This window comes from Coloeus monedula (assembly GCF_965178545.1).
Source record: "Coloeus monedula genome assembly, chromosome: 23".
Classification (NCBI taxonomy): Eukaryota; Metazoa; Chordata; class Aves; order Passeriformes; family Corvidae; genus Coloeus; species Coloeus monedula.
Genome location: NC_138803.1, coordinates 4,678,464 through 4,694,498, shown reverse-complemented (window position 1 = coordinate 4,694,498; position 16,035 = coordinate 4,678,464). Strand labels below are relative to the sequence as shown.

The 16,035-nt window shown below is 62.5% G+C and overlaps 1 protein-coding gene across 2 annotated transcripts; it reads left to right on the top strand.

The window, feature by feature from the left end:
* Nucleotides 1–15,336, top strand: TFEB (transcription factor EB). Of its 2 annotated transcripts, none has more exons than XM_082296334.1 (9): nt 1–407; nt 10,369–10,613; nt 10,684–10,938; nt 11,021–11,101; nt 11,693–11,813; nt 11,973–12,029; nt 12,406–12,481; nt 12,598–12,745; nt 13,048–15,336. In XM_082296334.1, the coding sequence occupies exons 2-9, from the start codon at nt 10,419–10,421 to the stop codon at nt 13,486–13,488; spliced, it is 1,374 nt and encodes a 457-aa protein (XP_082152460.1). In that variant the 5' UTR covers nt 1–407; nt 10,369–10,418; the 3' UTR covers nt 13,489–15,336. The 2 variants fall into 2 exon arrangements, with proteins under 2 accessions (XP_082152460.1, XP_082152461.1); XM_082296335.1 differs by lacking the exon at nt 1–407 and adding an exon at nt 3,826–3,944.
* Nucleotides 15,337–16,035: the final 699 nt, after the last annotated feature.

Below are 16,035 nucleotides of genomic sequence, written 5' to 3'. Positions count from 1 at the left end.
GGAGCGAGGGCAGCGGAACGGGCCGCGCCGGGCCGGGCGGGCGCTGCTGCTGCCCTCCCTCGGCACGGGGCCGAGCCGGGCCGAGCCGGGCCGAACCGGGCCGGACTGCGCCGAGCCGGGGCGAGCAGCCCGACCGAACCGCGCCTAGCGCCGCCGAACCGGCCCGAGCGCAGCCGAACCGAGCCGAGAAGCCGAACTGAGCCGGGGCGAGCAGAGCCGAGTGGAGCCGAACTGAGCCGAGGAGCCCAGCCGAGCGCAGCCGAACCGGCGCGAGCGGGGCCGAACTGAACTGAACGGAGCCGAGGAGCCGAACCGAGCCGGGCCGAGAGCAGCCGAGCGAGGCCGAGCAGACCCGAGCGCAGCCGAGCGGAGCCGAACCACTTCGTTTCCTTCGCCGCTCCCCACGGGTGAGTGCAGGGGCAAGGGGTCCCGGGGGTCCCCGGGGAGGGGGGGCTCAGCAGCCGTGCAGCTCGGAGCCCACCTTGTGGGGGTGGTATGGGGGTGTTGGGGTGCTCTCTCCCCCTCCTGCGCCATCCCGGGCCGCTTTGAACTCGTAGTTGCTCTTTTTCCCCTTATTTTGCTGTAAATAATACCCCCCCCGCCCCGCTCCCCGTGCCTCTCCTCGCCCCCGGCAGCGGCCCCCGGGAAGCTCCAGCCCGGCTGCTCCTGGCACTGCGGGGGTTTTGGGGCTCTCCGGCAGCTCATCCCGGTGACCCCTCCCAAAACCCGGCGGTCCTGGGGGCTGCGAGACCCCCGGCAGCCCGAGGGGACCTGCCCTGGTCGCCTTTCCCATCGGGAACCCCCCCGAACCCGGTGCTCCGCGCGTGGGGAAACTGAGGCACGGATGCTGCAGGACAGCCGGGGTGCGCTCGGGGGGTCTCGGGCACCCCCCGGTTTGGGGAACACAAAGTGGGACCCCTTTTGGGGTCTGAAAGGATGGGAAAAGTTGGGCTACCTCGTGTCACACGGCTTTTAGGGGGTCACCAAGAGGACACACAGTGTGTCCCCTCCCTCCCGGGGAATTTAGGGAGGCATAGAGGGGGCTGCCCCAAGCCTCCAGAGGCCGATTAATTACATTCATGAATTAATTGCGAGGCAGGAAAGGATTACGTAGCCCCCAGAGCTTCGGGGAGTCAGATGATGGGGGAAATTTCCTTAAAAAAAAACCCCAAAAAACCGAAAAAAAAAAAATAATAGAAACACGAAGAAAATCTAGTGGTTACTGTGCTTCTCTAAGATAAATAAATAAGCCGGTGCAAGTCCGGGGGAAAGCAGGGCCCGCTTCCAGGAATCCCGGCGCTCCTGCGCGTTCCCGGCCCTTGGGGCACGGGGGGAGTTGGTGTTTTTTATATAACAGAGTCCGGCAGGCAGCGAAGGGACGGATTGGGGGGGTTATTTTTTCTTTCCCCCCCCTTCCTCTGTACTTCCCTGCCATGTTTGCTTGGCTTCATGCACGGCTGCTCCGGCCGGAGCTGGGAGTGGGGCTGGTTTCTCCCAGCCTGAGCTCGCTCACCTGCTGCTGGAAGGATCCAGCGTGGAAAACCGTGCCGGGGAGCTGTGGGAATTAGGGGATCGGGGTGGCCGGAGTTGGGAACACACCCAGATTTGGGTGGGGATGGTGGCCGTGGGTCACGCCAGCACGTGGTGACCCGTGGAGGGGAGCCCGGTGTTTTCCCAGGGATGCTGGGTTCGCTTCCTGAGGGATTCTGGGTTCGCTTCCTGAGGGATGCTGGCCCTGCGTGTTTTCCGAGGGATGCCGGCCTGGCCTGCCCGCCCTTATCAGTCGGAAACTGCGCCGGGGTGGAGCTGGCTGCAGCGGGGCCATCCAGCATCCGGGTGTTTGGGATGGAGCTGTGATTCCAGCCAGGCCTTTTATTGCTTTTTCCACGCTCCACGGCTCCCAGTTCGCGGCACGTGTGTGTTCCTGGTCCCCCCCTGCCCTGCCCTGCCCTGCCCTGCCCTGCCCACGGTTCCCTGTTTGCCTGGAAGTGCTGTGGGGAACGGGAGGAGCCCCTCGGGATAATGTGGTGGATCATCGGAGCAGGGGGCACATTCCCAGGGCCGAGGGTGGGGTGGCCTGAGCAGCACAACAAACAGGGAAATGGGGCTGGGGAGGCCATGCTGGGGGTGTTCCCCTCAAAAACATCCACCGTGCTGAGGGTGAAAACATCCTCTGGCTCACCATGGATCCTCCTGTATTGCAGTGGGGAGCTGGGGGTCTGATGTGATGGGATCTCATCCCTGGATTGCTGTTTCTCCCTCCTTTCCTGGGATGCAGACAGGAGGGATGGAGCTGCCACATCCCTGTCCCCTCTGTGCTCCACCCCTGGGGACAGCTGGAGTTTTTGGGGTGGTTTTAGAGGGCACCTCAAGCTGGACTCACCCCAAGGGAGCTGTTTTGTAACTGCCCTGTGTGGGGTTATCCCGTATCCCGGACAAAGAGGAAGTGGACAGGGGGAAGCAGCGGCATCCTGGGCGTGGGGCTGCGGCCTGGCAGTGCCACCACACGTCCCTGTGGCAGCATCATGGCAACCGTGCTGGTGGTGACAACTTCCCAGACCCCCTGTTTGCTCTGGGAGGTTCCCAGGGATCCCAGGAGGATCCCAAGGAGCCAGCGCTGGGTGTTTGACTCCCCCATAAAAGAGCAGAGAGTGCTCGGAGGTGCCAGGTGTGCTGTCACCGCCCTGCAGTGGCCTTCCCGTGGTGCCACCACCTCCATGAGCTTTGCCAAGCTGCGTGATCCCGGTGTGGATGCAGCCGGGATCACACCGGTGATTCCCAGGACGAGCCGTGGTCGTTGTCACCGGCGCTGTGACACTTGGAAGGGTGGAAGAGGGGGTGATCTCTTCCTGACCACACAGGGATTGTGTGCTCAAGGATTTTTTTTCCTCTCGCTGGCATGCCCAGGAAAAGCCCCGATGGCTCTTTCCTAATCCATTCCGAGTTCGTGTCCCTCCTCCTGGCACCTGGCTTTTGGTTGGAGCCGGTTTTCCGTGCGGATTTGCCTGCACGGGGTCCCCTGACATGGTCAGCCCCGGAATCCGGGAGGCTCTGGCTCCTGCTCCTCGCCTTCCAGGAAGGCTGAGAAAACCGGGAATGGGGGATGCTCCATCTCTGGAGACCCAGGGGAGGTTTTGGGGGGTATTTTGGGGAGGTCAGTCCTGCAGAGGCGGAGCAGGAGCTTTGGGATGGGCACCGTGGGATGATTTGCAGCGGGTGTTGCGTGCGATCACCTGGGAAGGGCTCAGGGTGTCCCGGTGCCACATCCCCGGTGCCCACAGGTTGTGCCACCTTATCTTTAAAGCCTCTTCTAATGAATCGCCCCCGGCGTTTTGTCACCTTTCCTCCGAGTGCGTTCGGCTCCAAACAAACTCCCCACGCCCCGCGCTGAGCCTCGGTCCCCTCCTTTGCTTAAATGGGTGCAAATTCCGGATAAACCTGAAACTCCCAGCAGTGTGGGGACGGCCAGGGGAGTTCTTGGAGCCTCGGGGACAAGCGAGGGCAGCAGCGCTGGCTCCTGCCCAGGCGGAGTCCTCGGGATTTTGGGGGAGCCGCACGGGGTGGGGATTTTTTGGAGGAGATGAGGAGGGGGCTGCAGCCACCTTGGCACACACGGGGAGCGTTTTCCTGCTCCTAGGGGAGGAGGGAGTAGGTGCCAGCGGGTTTGGCTGAGTATTTTGGGTCCTGGGCCAAGCGAAGGAGAAATCCCAGCCTGATGGGAAAAACCTCTGGGCTCCTCCACGGGTCCAACCGGCGCAACGTGCCCGGGAGAGGCGGCAGCGCCCGTGGCCAGGACCAGCCCCGGTGGCGCCGGCACCGTGCCAGGCCCGGGGCTGGGTTGGCAGCGGGGGCTCCCGAGAGAGCAGTTTGACCTTCACGGAGCAGGAAAGTGCCGGGCTGAGCCTGGCAGAAAGGAGGGGACGGCACAAATCTCTCCCGAGCGGGTAAGCGGCGCTGCCCGGGCACGAGAGGTGCTGCCGGGGGGGGGGCAGGGGGATGGCGAGCGCTGGGCTGCTTTGGGAGCCCATGGGCTGTCCCCACTTTCTTTATTCCTGGGGCTGCCGGCCCTGGGATGGTTGCACGGGCTCTGCCTCCACCGAGCCTCCGGGCCGGGCGCTGGGGGCTGGACGCGGCGTATTTATAAATATTACCTCCTTCCAGCAGCATGGAGCTCGCAGGGAGGGAGGGAGGAGGGATGGAGGCGGCGCTGGGAGTGCCTCTGGCACTGGCAGGGGGACACGGGGTGGCCTCTGTCACCTTGCACCTGGTGCTGGTGGCAGGTGGCACCGCGAGCTTGGGGCGCGCGGAGCTCCTGCGCTGGTTTTGCCGAGCATCCCCACTTTTTGGGGTGGTTTCTAGCCTATTGGAGTGTGTGGCTGTGCTGTCGCAGCTCCGTGGATCCCAGCTGGGGGCCGGGATATGCCGTCCCGCCGGTTCCCCTGGGTGCTGGTGTACGCGGTTATTTAAAAAAGCCGACACCCAAACCTCCCGCAAGTGACCCCGAGCCGGGCTTTTCCTTCGGGGCTGCGCTCCCGGCTCTCTCCTTTCCCGAAGGGAGCGAGCGGGATGTGGAGCAGGACCTGGAGCCTGCCCGTCCCCTCCAAGGTCACCGCGGTCCCCTCCTGTGTCCCCGCGATAGGGCGCTGATTAATCACCGCGCCCGGGCTGGCGGCTCAGCCCATCCTCCTGCCCGTTCGCACTTTTATTTTTAATTGCTGCCGCCGGGGGAGGGGGGGGGAGGCCGCGCAGGGGGCAGGGGCTGTGAATTCCCAGCGCGGTCAGTCGGACAGTGATGTTTCAATCAGGCCTCTGCAGCTCCTGCTCAGCTGTAGAGGGTCCATCCCCTCTGTTTTGGGGTCCCGGGGGTCTCCCTGCCTCTCCCTGCACCCAAACTCTGGCCTGGAGTTGCCAGCCTCCAGCTGTGAGCATGATCTGCAGCCATCCCTCAGCTGGGTGGGTTTTTTGGGGTGGAAGAGAGAACTTTTGGGGTGGAGAGACACCGGAGCAAGGCTGTGTGTGTATCATTAACCCCATAATGGTTCTCCTGGCCGTGCCTTGGCACCCCCAGAACCAGGGGGCTTTTTCTGCACCTCATTTACTCAGCGACGCCGTGACAAAGGACACGCAGCCCTGCGTGGCACCGGGGACCGATGCTTCTCCCTCCACCGATTCCCTGACCCCTCCTGGGTGGGCCAGGCTTACCTGGGTGTTTTGGGCCAGCCCCGGTAATGTTTTTCCCGTGCCGGATCCCTCGGCCTTTTCCAGGCGCGGTGTTTAACTCAGGGCAGGGAAAACATTTGGCCTCTGACCCAGCGCCTGTTAACAACGTCCCGCTCCACGTTGCTGAGATGCCGGGGCTAAAAACAGTCCCGGTGACTCAGGCTCTCGCTGCTGCTGTCAACTGACCCCGGCGTGGCTCTGCCAAGCCCCTCCTTTGCCTGCTCCTTCTCCCTTTCAGGGCCGCGTGCTCTGAGCGCAGGGAAGGAGCCTCTGGATGGGGCTGGGATGGCTCCCAGCGATCCCAGGAGCTCAGTCCCGTCCAGCTGCCCCATACGGCTCCTGGGTGGGTGGGTGGGGAGGGCACTGCTGCTCGCTGGGGTTGGAAATGGGGTTCTGCTCCTGTTTTCCTCATTGCAGAGGCTGGATGGGATCTCTGGAGTGTCCGGTCTGACCTCATGGTCAGCGTTGGTGTTGGATGAGAGTTTCCGAGGATGGCCCTACTGCCTGATGTCCCTGTTTGTGGGGAGGAATCCTTTCCTGAGGACCCCCGTCCCGCAGCTCCTTCCTGAGGCTGCCCACCCCAAATCCTTCCTGAGACCCCCATCCTGCAACTCCTTCCCGGGGCTGCTCACCCCAAATCCTTCCTGAGACCCCCGTCCTGCAGCTCCTTCCTGGTGCTGCCCACCCCAAATTCTTCCTGAGACCCCCATCCCACAGCTCCTTCCTGAGGCTGCCCACCCTTAATCCTTCCTGAGACCCCCGTCCTGCAGCAGCTCCTTCCTGGCGCTGCTCACCCCAAATCCTCTCCTGAGACCCCCATCCCACAGCTCCTTCCTGGCGCTGCTCACCCCAAATCCTTCCTTGGGAGATGAAGGATTCTCGCTGAGCCCTGGCACTGTGGGTGCCCTGTCACGGCATCAGTCACCCCCGTGGTGGCCTTGCCAAGTCTGGGTGAGTGCCCCAGGGGTGGCCACGAGGCTGGGCCCAGCTGGGCAGGGACAGGTGGGTCCAGCTGCGTTCTGGCCTGGATCTCCCTGTCCGTGGAGGGAGCAGAGGATCAGAGCAGATCCTCTGGTGCAGAGCAGCCTTGGGGTGTGCCCAGCAGCGTGTCCTTCTTGTGGCACTGCCATCCTGCTGGGGACCCACTGGCAGTGCTGGAGGGACTGCCCCGTGCTGCTGGGGCTGTGTAATTAATCACAGAATGCTTGGGGACCTTAAAGCTCCGCACGTTCCGTGGGCAGGGATGCCTTCCACTGTCCCAGGCTGCTCCAGCCTGGCTTTGGACACTTCCAGGGATCCAGGGGAAGCCACAGCTTCTCTGGGCACCCTGTGCCAGCCCCTCCCCACCCTCACAGAGAGGAATTTTATCCCAATATCCCATCTCTCCCTGCCCTGTGTGCTGGTGCTCCAGGCCCTCTTCATCTTTCTTGTCATCTTCCCTAAACTTCGTCTTTTCCAGCCTCTTTTCCACCTGTAATCCAGGTGCTTACTCTGCACCCACTCCGGGCACACGGGGGGTGAGGGATCCCTGCGTGCCACATCCCCTGGAGTGACAAGGGACAGCTTTTGCCCCCCCTTGGGACAGACCCAGCCCTGGCTCCTGTGCCCCGGTGGCAGTGGCTGCATCAATTTTTCCACGCTTTTTCTCAGCCCTGTTGCTCACTCCTGTGACAAAACCAAGCAGGTTTGGAGGGGGTTTTTTTTTTGCAACTTCCCTCCCTCCCTGCTCCCTGCGTGGCCACTGAAAATGAGGAACACGGGGCTGGCCCGGAGCACAGAGGAGCTGTGACCTGCTGGCCCTGGCACCTGCAGGGTCCCCCAGCCCCTCTGTTCTGCACCCAGGTAACCCCCGCCTCACTGTCCCCCTGTCCCCACACAGCGGGGTCACAGCAGAGCCCGTCCCCACACGTGGGGTGGCTTTGTGGGGTGGCAGCTGGGTGACATCGGGTGCTCCTGGAGCAAACCCTGGGCTCGGGGCTGTCTGGACCCAGCTGTGCCTGCCCGGGCTGGGGTCCCCTGTGCTCCCTCCCTGCCACCCCCGTGTCCGTCCCCACCCCCCGGCGTTTGAAAACGAGAAACGAGGAAGGAAGGAAGGAAGGGAAGGCTGGGCCGGCCCGTAGCGAGCAGCGAAGCTGTTTTCACTTCTTTCTTCTCCTTTTCCTTTCCACTGCCCCTCAGCTGCCAGCCCAGAGCGGGGTTTGGGTGGGTTGATGGTCCCTGCCCTGTCCCCCCTCCTTCCCCCGGGGGTCCCCGCTCCCGCCTGGAGCTGCTGATTGATTTTTTGCTGATTGATTTTTCCGCTCATAAACGGCCACGATCGACCGGCAAATAAAACACGGGAGGGAGCGGGGCTGGGCAGCGCTGCCCGGCGCCGTGAGTTTGGGGGTTCTCCATCGCTCCCCCTGCTCAGAGCGATGGCAGAAGGAGGCGTGTGGCACTCGCAGGGGGTGCTGCGGCCGTGCCAGGCGGGCAGGACGGTGCCACCTCCCCTGGGAGGGTAACGCGATCCCCGGGGCTAAATCTGGAAAACGCCTGCCGGCAGCTTGGATTTCTCACCCACACCTGAGCCTGGGCACGCTGCTGTGGCTTCTCCAGGTGTTGTGTCCCTTCAGGTGGCCCTGGGGGCTCCCTGCCAGCTCGGGCAGTGGGTCTGTCACCAGCCCGGCCCCCGGCGTTGCGGGGCAGCACCCGATGTCCCTCCAGCACCCGATGTCCCTCCAGCACCCGATGTCCCTCCAGCACGTCCCAGCGGTTGCTGAGCAGCCGCCCCCGTGCCACCACCGGCTGTCACTGTCACCGCAGGGCTGAGGGTCAGCTCGGGGCTGTGCGAAGTCCTGAGGGGGCTGAGGGAGGGTTGGGGCAGCTCTGGGGATCCTCCAGCTGGAGCCACCCCCGAGTGCCATCCCGGGACGCTGGGTTCTTGCTGAAATAACACCCCCAGAGAGAGAGCAAGGAAGGGCCAGAAATAACCGTGGTGCTGAGTAGCGGCAGAGATATTTGGGAGGGAGATGCATTCCCTGGCTCCGGCCCCGCTGTGGGGTTGGGGGGTGCTGATGGAGCACGGCTGGAGCCTGGACAGCCCCGTGTCCTGCGTTTCTCCAGACAGGAAAAGTGGATTTGGGGTGTGGAGAGGGGCTGGGATCATCCAGCTTTTCCCTCCCCTTCAGCCCCTCCATCCCCTTCCCAGCTGCTCCATCTCCCACCCTGGGCCTCCCACCACTGCTGGGCCTCCCTGTGCACCAGGATGAGCCTCGCCAGGGTCTCCTTCCAGTAGGGACCAGTTTGGGGCTCCCACTGGTGCTGGGATCCGGCTCAGTGGGAGAACCTCTGGGTGCCCTCACAGGAATAACAGGATGGAGCTGCCATTCCATTGCTCTTCTGGAGATGGACCAGGGGAGGCTGGGATGTGTCCCCAGGGTGGGACGTGGGCCCCGGGTCCCCATCCTGTCCCGCTGCCGCCCTCCTGCTGGGGCTGACTCAGAGCGAAAGCAGAAGCTGCTCAGCGTTTTGGGGGGTGGGGGGGAAGCCAAGCAGAACCAAAGGGGTTATTTTAAACCTGACCTAATTTCCCCCCTCTCCTCACCAAGCCCAGCTCTCGCCACCCTTCCCCATCTTCCTCCTCATCTTCTGCAGCTCTTCTTGGGGAGCTTTTGGCTCTCCCACTCCTGGTTTCTATAAGGGGAGATCCTGCAGCCAGGCTGGGTGGTGGCACCGGGGCCAGCAGGGCTCAGTGGGTGCTGTGCTGTGGGCGGCTGTGCCTCGGCACCCTTCCCGTGACATCCTCGAGCTCCCACGAGTGCCAGCCCTTCCTGAGATAAGCCTCTCGCCCTTCCCTTCGTGTTTGGGGTTGTACATCCCCCGTGGGCATCAGCTCTGGGTTTCCCCCTTAGTTCAGCCTTGTTCCATCCTCTGTGGGCTCTCACCGGGGTCTTTTCCAGGGTTCTGCTGTTTCTCATCCCGGCACCACCCCCCGTGCCCTCCTCTCGGGCTGTTTGCACATCCCCCTTAACGAAGCTCCGGTGGATCGCTGGCCCAGGCTCCGGGCTCCCATCCCCCTTCGGACAGGCCACCATGGCTAATTAATTCCCTTCCCCTCGCCGCTCAATAGCTGCTCTTGAGCTGTGTAATCGCGTTGCCGTCCGTGCTGCCTTGATTTAATTTCCCCTCCGGGTAGCGCGTGGCACCGGCTCTGCGTGGCCGCCACCGCCGCGGCCCCTCCGTCTCTGATCCCACCTCGCATTTAAACAGCAAAACCTGTCTGGTTTTCCCCTCCTGCCTCTTCCCCTCGCAGCTTTTCCTTTGCCTCCCGTGCTCCGCTTCCCTGCGATGCCGCGCTCCAGACCCGCATCCCTTAAGGCACCTCCCGCATCCCGGCCCCGCGTGGGAAAGCGCCCCCGTGGAAAGCCCTGGCGGCGGTGGCTGGGGCGGCTCCCCGTGCCCCGGCATCCTCCGCCCTCCGCGGGCCGCCGTCCCCTTTGTCCGGGGGAACAAGGGCCGGTCTGTGCCGGCCGGGGGCCGCTGCGGTCCCCCCCGTCCCCGCGCTCGCGTGCCGGCCCCGCACAGAGCCCGCCTTGTTCGCCCCGCGCCGGAGCCGGGCTCGGGCACGGCCGGGCTGGGGGTTAAAGCTGTCCCCGGCTCCTGGCACCCGCCGGCCTTTTCTTCCTGCTCTTCCCTCGCTTTCTCTTTCCCTTTCGCTGCCGGGCTCGCTCTGGGTTCTGCCGTCGCTGCGGTGTTCGGGAAGTGGCTCCGGGGTGAGTGCACGGCGCGGGGTCCTGGCTGCTCCATCGCGGTTCCCGGCTCGTCCTTCCTGCCAGGCCCTAATTTCCCTCACTCTCCTTGTCAGTCTCAGCTCCGGCCACCCTTCCTCATCCTCATTCTCAGCTGTCGCCCTTCTCGGGAGCTTCCCTGGGGTGCTTTTGACTTTCCCACCCCTGTTTTCTGTAAGGAGGCAGCTGGTGGAGGCTCCTACAGCCAGGCTGGGTGCTGGGACCTGGTCCTCCTGCTCTGGGACAGCAGCGCCAGCGCTGGGATGATCCTCCTGGATCAGTCACCATCCAGCGTGGGCGCTCTGGGATTTCTCCTCCTTCCTCGTGCCTCAGTTTCCCCGCTGGGCAAGGCTGTCGGTGACGTGCCGTGTCCTCCTCGCAGGGTGCCCTCGGTGCCAGGCGGGCTCGTGGCTCCCGGCCCGGTGTCTCACCATGGCGTCGCGCATCGGGCTGCGGATGGAGCTGATGAAGCAGCAGGCGCAGCAGGAAGCGGAGCGGGAGCGGGTGCAGCAGCAGATGATGATGAACTACATGCAGCAGCAGCGCATGCCCGTGGCCTCCAGCCCCGCCATCAACACCCCCGTCCACTTCCAGTCCCCTCCGCCCGTGCCCGGAGAGGTCCTCAAGGTACCGTGGTGTCCCCCCTGCCCGGGTGTGGGACAGCCCGCGGGGTCCCTGATGGGTTTTGTCCCCGCAGGTCCAGTCCTACCTGGAGAACCCCACCACCTACCACCTGCAGAAGTCTCGGGACAAGAAGGTCCAGGCTTACCTCTCCGAAACCTACGGGAACAAGTTCGCTGCCCACGTCAGCCCTGCCAGCCACTCTCCCAAGCCACCCCCGGCCGCGTCCCCTGGCGTCCGGCCCGGCCACGTCCTGTCCTCCTCGGCGGGCAACAGCGCTCCCAACAGCCCCATGGCCATGCTCAACATCGGCTCCAACCCCGAGCGGGAGGTGAGGGGGTGTCACCGGGCTGCTGGGGACACACCAGGTGCTGGGAAGGGCAGAGGAGCCCAATTGTCCTTTTCCCTTTCAGTTTGATGAGGTCATCGATGACATCATGCGCCTGGATGATGTTTTGGGCTACATGAACCCCGAAGTCCACATGCCCAACACGGTGAGTGAGGGGTGACAGGAAGGGACCGGACCTGGGGGGTCCCACAGCCCTGTCCGTGCAGGGATGGAGGTGGCACAGAGGGGACCTTCTGCCACACTCCCGCATCCCCTTGGTGGCACCCAAGCCAATCCTGTCCCTGGAGGCAGCAACACCCACAAGAATCAATCCTCCAGCTTTTTTTCCCCCTTGAGGACAACTGAGAACACTTTTAAAAAGCTGGAGAGGCGGGAGAGAGGCACGGGGAGGGACCAGGGGTGGGGAGATGGCAGAGCCGGCAGAGGTTTGCCAGGCAGGAGCTCCCCCAGAGCAGCACCGTGTCCCGGGTCAGATCCATGTGGCAGCTTGGGCCTCCCAGTGGGCTTCATCCTGCCCAGCCCTTCTCAGATGTGATTCATCTGCCCTATTTTAGATGTTGGCCATGGGAGGGGATCAGCTGTGCCCTTTGAAGTCCTGTTTTCTTTGATGAAAGCTGCTTTAAGGAGCTGGGAAGACAATTCCACCTGCCCAGGCTGTGCACGCCCATCCCAGCTGGGCTGGATCCCGGTCCCCAGCCCTGCCTGCAGCTGACCCAGCTGTCCCTCTGCTTTCCAGCTGCCCATGTCCAGCAGTCACATGAATGTCTACAGTGGGGACCCCCAGGTGACGGCGTCGCTCGTTGGTGTCACCAGCAGCTCCTGTCCCGCCGACCTCACCCAGAAGAGAGAACTCACAGGTGCGTCCCGGCCCCAGAGCGGGTGGGGTGACAGCAAGTGACAAAACTGGGGCTGCCCTGTCCCCACGGGGGTACGGGGGCTCCAGTGCCAGCCCGGGATGCTCATGGGGTGAGGTGCAGCCTCGTCCCCTCGCGGTGACATCGTGGGGTCTCTTGCAGATGCCGAGAGCCGAGCCCTGGCCAAAGAGCGCCAGAAGAAAGACAATCACAACCTGAGTGAGTTCAGCTCTGCCTTCCCCTCTCCTGACCCCACAGCCATTTTCCCATCACTCTTCATCCTCGTTCCTGCTTTCTCTGGGCTGTGTCCCCCTTCCCATCCCAGCTGACCCTCAGGAAAGACCCCCTGAGCCCCTCCTTCCTGGCAAAGTGGGGTACAGGAGCCACCTCGCTGTCCTCCTGGGGGGAGCTCAGAGCTGCTGGGCCAGGGGTGGAGCAGGGGTGGCTCCTGAGGTTCCTCATCCTGAGCTCCCCAGTTCCTCGGGGTCTGGCTGGGGCACAACAGTGGGATGTGGGACATGAGGGACACGTGTGACACTGAGCCTCCCCTGCTTCTGCTGCCCCCTCACTTCCACCCCTCTCCTCTCACCCGCAGTCGAGAGGCGGCGAAGGTTCAACATCAACGACCGCATCAAGGAGCTGGGAATGCTGATCCCCAAGGCCAACGACCTGTACGTATCCCTGGCTCCTGCCGGACTGGGATCACTGGGGGCTTTTTGGTGGAGCAGGGGTGAGGGGCCATGCTGCTGGCATCCAGGTCCATCTCTTTTCCCATCCCGGGTGACAGGGACGTGCGCTGGAACAAAGGGACAATCCTGAAGGCGTCCGTGGACTACATCAAGAGGATGCAGAAGGACCTGCAGAGGTCCCGGGACCTGGAGAATCACTCGCGGCGCCTGGAGATGACCAACAAGCAGCTGCTGCTCCGCATCCAGGTGAGCTTCCCTGGGCTCTGCCCTCCCTCTGCTCCACCCCAGCCCCACCAGCCCCTCACTCCTGTCCCACCGAGGGCATGGCCAGGGGAGTCTCCTGCCTTTTTTGCCTGGGAAGCGACCAGGAGCAAAGTCTTGAGGCAAACCTGGTATCGGAGCGTGCTGAGCTTTGCATGGATCACCGTGCATCTTCCATGGGCTGCTTCCCTGGGAGCTTCTCAGTCCCTGCCACCTCCATAAATGTCCCCGTGCCACATCCCTGAGTGTGACACCCCCACCAAAGCCTTGCTGTGTCCCCTTGGCAGGAGCTGGAGATGCAGGCACGCGTCCACGGGCTGCCCACCTCCTCGCCCTCGGGCGTCAACGTGGCCGAGCTGGCTCAGCAGGTGGTCAAGCAAGAAGCCAGCGGGGACGAGGGCACCCTGGAGCCACTGCTGGCACCCGCAGACCCCGAATCGCAGCCGCAGCCGGCGCTGCCCGTGCCGCCGCAGTCTCCCTATCACCAGCTGGACTTTACCCACAGCCTGAGCTTCGATGACGGCTCCCAGGGCTTCCCGGACAGCCTGGAGCCCGGCCACAGCGCTTCCTTCCCATCCCTATCCAAGAAGGAGCTGGACTTGATGCTGATGCAGGACACGATGCTGCCCCTGGCCTCTGACCCCTTGTTCTCGGCCATGTCCCCGGAGGCCTCCAAGGCCAGCAGTCGCCGGAGCAGCTTCAGCATGGAGGACGCGGACATGCTGTGATGGGGAGCTGCTGGGGTGAGGGCTGCAGCGCCAGCTTTGGGTGGGCAAGTCCCAGGACACTCCCAGCAGCAGGAGCCCGTCCTGCCATGCACTTGAATCTTCCCAGGAGTAATTTCTCTATGCAATGTGGGCTCGGGTCGGGCCCGCCGGGTGCCGCCGTGTCTTTCGCAGCTTCTTTTTGCCAGGAGCGGGAATGGACCTTCCTGGCTTTGCTGTGGCGTTGGCCTGACTGCGAGATTCCACAGCCTGGCAGCGAGATCTCGGCTGCTTCGCCTTTCAGCAGAACCCTCCTGGCCTCACCCCCTTCCCCTGGGGTGGTGCCTCGGAGCCTCGAGCCCCCGGGAGCAGAGGGACGATGCTGCGAGCTTTGTGTCTGGTTTGGCGTCTTGCTCTGGGATCCTTCATCCCCACGGAGTCATCCCCAGCCCCTGATGCTTCCCAGTCCATCCAGTTCCTCCTTCCTGGGAGCACCCGCTGCCTCCGGGGTCGCAGAAGGGTGACAAGGCGTTAATTGGTGCACGTTCGTTAATACGGCACCGGGGGTGCTGTCTGCAGGTGGGTGTTGAAGGCACCCACAACACCTGGGTTTGGGGGGGATTTGATGCTCCACCAACCCCCTGCTGCCACCCCCACCTTGTGGGGCAGCACCCAGCACCCCAAAACCTCTGGGCAAAGGTGCCAGGTGACCCTGAGCCTCCTCGAGGTGTCCCCGCAGTGTCCCTGTCCCGTGGCACCGAGCCCCGGCTCCTTCCTGGAAGGATAAAAGGGTTTTTACACTTCGCTTTTTGGGGATACTTCTTGAGAGTCCTGCCCCGTGTGGGCGTGCAGGTCCGGGCTCTGACCAGGGGATGGTTTGTGCCAGCTGCCAAACCTGACCTGCTTGGAATTCGGGGCTTGTTTCTCTTCCCAGTGTCACCAGCTCGTTCCCCAGCCAGGACTGGTCTGTACTGGGGAGCTGCTTTGGGTCTCTGCCTCATGTCCCGACTCCTCCATCCCAGCTGGAGGCTGGGGGAGAGCTGGGAAGGGCAGGGAAGTGCTGTTCCCAGGGAAAACACTCCATGGATTTACTGAGGGAGAGGAGGGGAGCTGGGGAGAGGAGACCCCTTGGCCATCGTCCCCCCCCCGGGCTGGGGGTGCCCCCTGGACCTGGATGACCTGGAGGGGACAAAGATGCCCCGTGGTGGCTGGATTTGGGGTTGGAAGTGGGGGACAGCCCTCGAGAGGGCTCTGTGGGATGTGAGGGTGTGGGGAAGTGAGGAAGGTGGGGAGGAAGAGGGAGGAGGAGTTGGAGAGGCCCTGGAGCAGGGCAGGGAGCGGGAAGGGACCCGAGGGGACACTGGGTGAGCAGAGAGGGGCTCTGAGCTGGAGGGGCTGGGGGTGTTCACAGGAGGCCTTGGCACCCTTTGTGTGCTGCCATCAGTGCCTGGAAAGAGAATTGTCCCTGCCAGGGTCAGCCCTGGCCGAGCTGGGGACCTGTGGGTGTGGGAGAGCCACGGCTCTGTGCCCTCCAGAAGGGGCAGGCGCACGAAATCCCACAGGAAATTGAGATTATTGTGGCTTTAGGATGCCCTTGGGCACCTGTGGGCAAGGCCTGGCCACTGCTCAGCATGAGATGTCTCCCCTGGCTGTGAGTAAACAGTTGTGGATTATAATTACTATTTTTTTTAATCTTTTTGGGAGTTTTGTTTGTTTTTCTTTTTTTTTGTTTCTTGTTTTGTTTTGTTTTTTTGTTTTTTTTAATGCACTGTGCTCTGATTAAAAAATTTTACTACTGTTTTATAAATAAATGTATAAAAAGAATGAACTGGGATGGAAGAAGAATCATTAAAAATATATTTATTTACAACATCCTGGAGCGTGGCAGCTTCTTCTTTGTCCTGGGTGGAGGACTGGATCTGCATCACCTCAGGGTGCTGCAAAACCCCTCTGGGGGCTGGTCCAGGCAGGTTTTGGGGACTCTCCTGCCCAGTGCAAGAGGAAAAATCTACTTATAAAGTGTCCTGCTGAGCCTGTGCCTGGCAAAACTCATCCCACACCTCGTCTGCAGCCCCTCAGCCACGTGCCAGGTTCCCACTCCCCTCGGTGCTGGTGTTAAACACACCCAGGAGGGGAAAGCAAGCAAGAAAATCCACCTTAAAACAGACTTCCCATGCTGGAAAAATCACAGGGGCTAATCTTGGAAACTTTATTAAAAGGAGAAGGAGGGGGGAAAAAAGAGTGAGAAGAGGCCGAAGGTGGTGGTGGTGGAGGGGGGGGGAGAGAAGGAGCGAGTGGTTCCAGACACTTCAGAGGGGGAAAAAAAATGACAAAAAAAAAAAAAAAATCCCTGATTTGATTTATCAGGGGAGTGTGAACACTAAATAGAGAACAACGCCTGAAGTGTGAATTATTTCCTATATTAACACAGAGAAAAACTGATAGCCTTTTCATGTCAGGAGAATAGTGTGCAGGGAGGGAGGGGAGCCCACGACATTGTTCCAGCTCGGGGTTTGCTCACTCTTTATCAGGCTGAGATCAAAATTTATTCCCAGGATGAGGCCTGCGGCC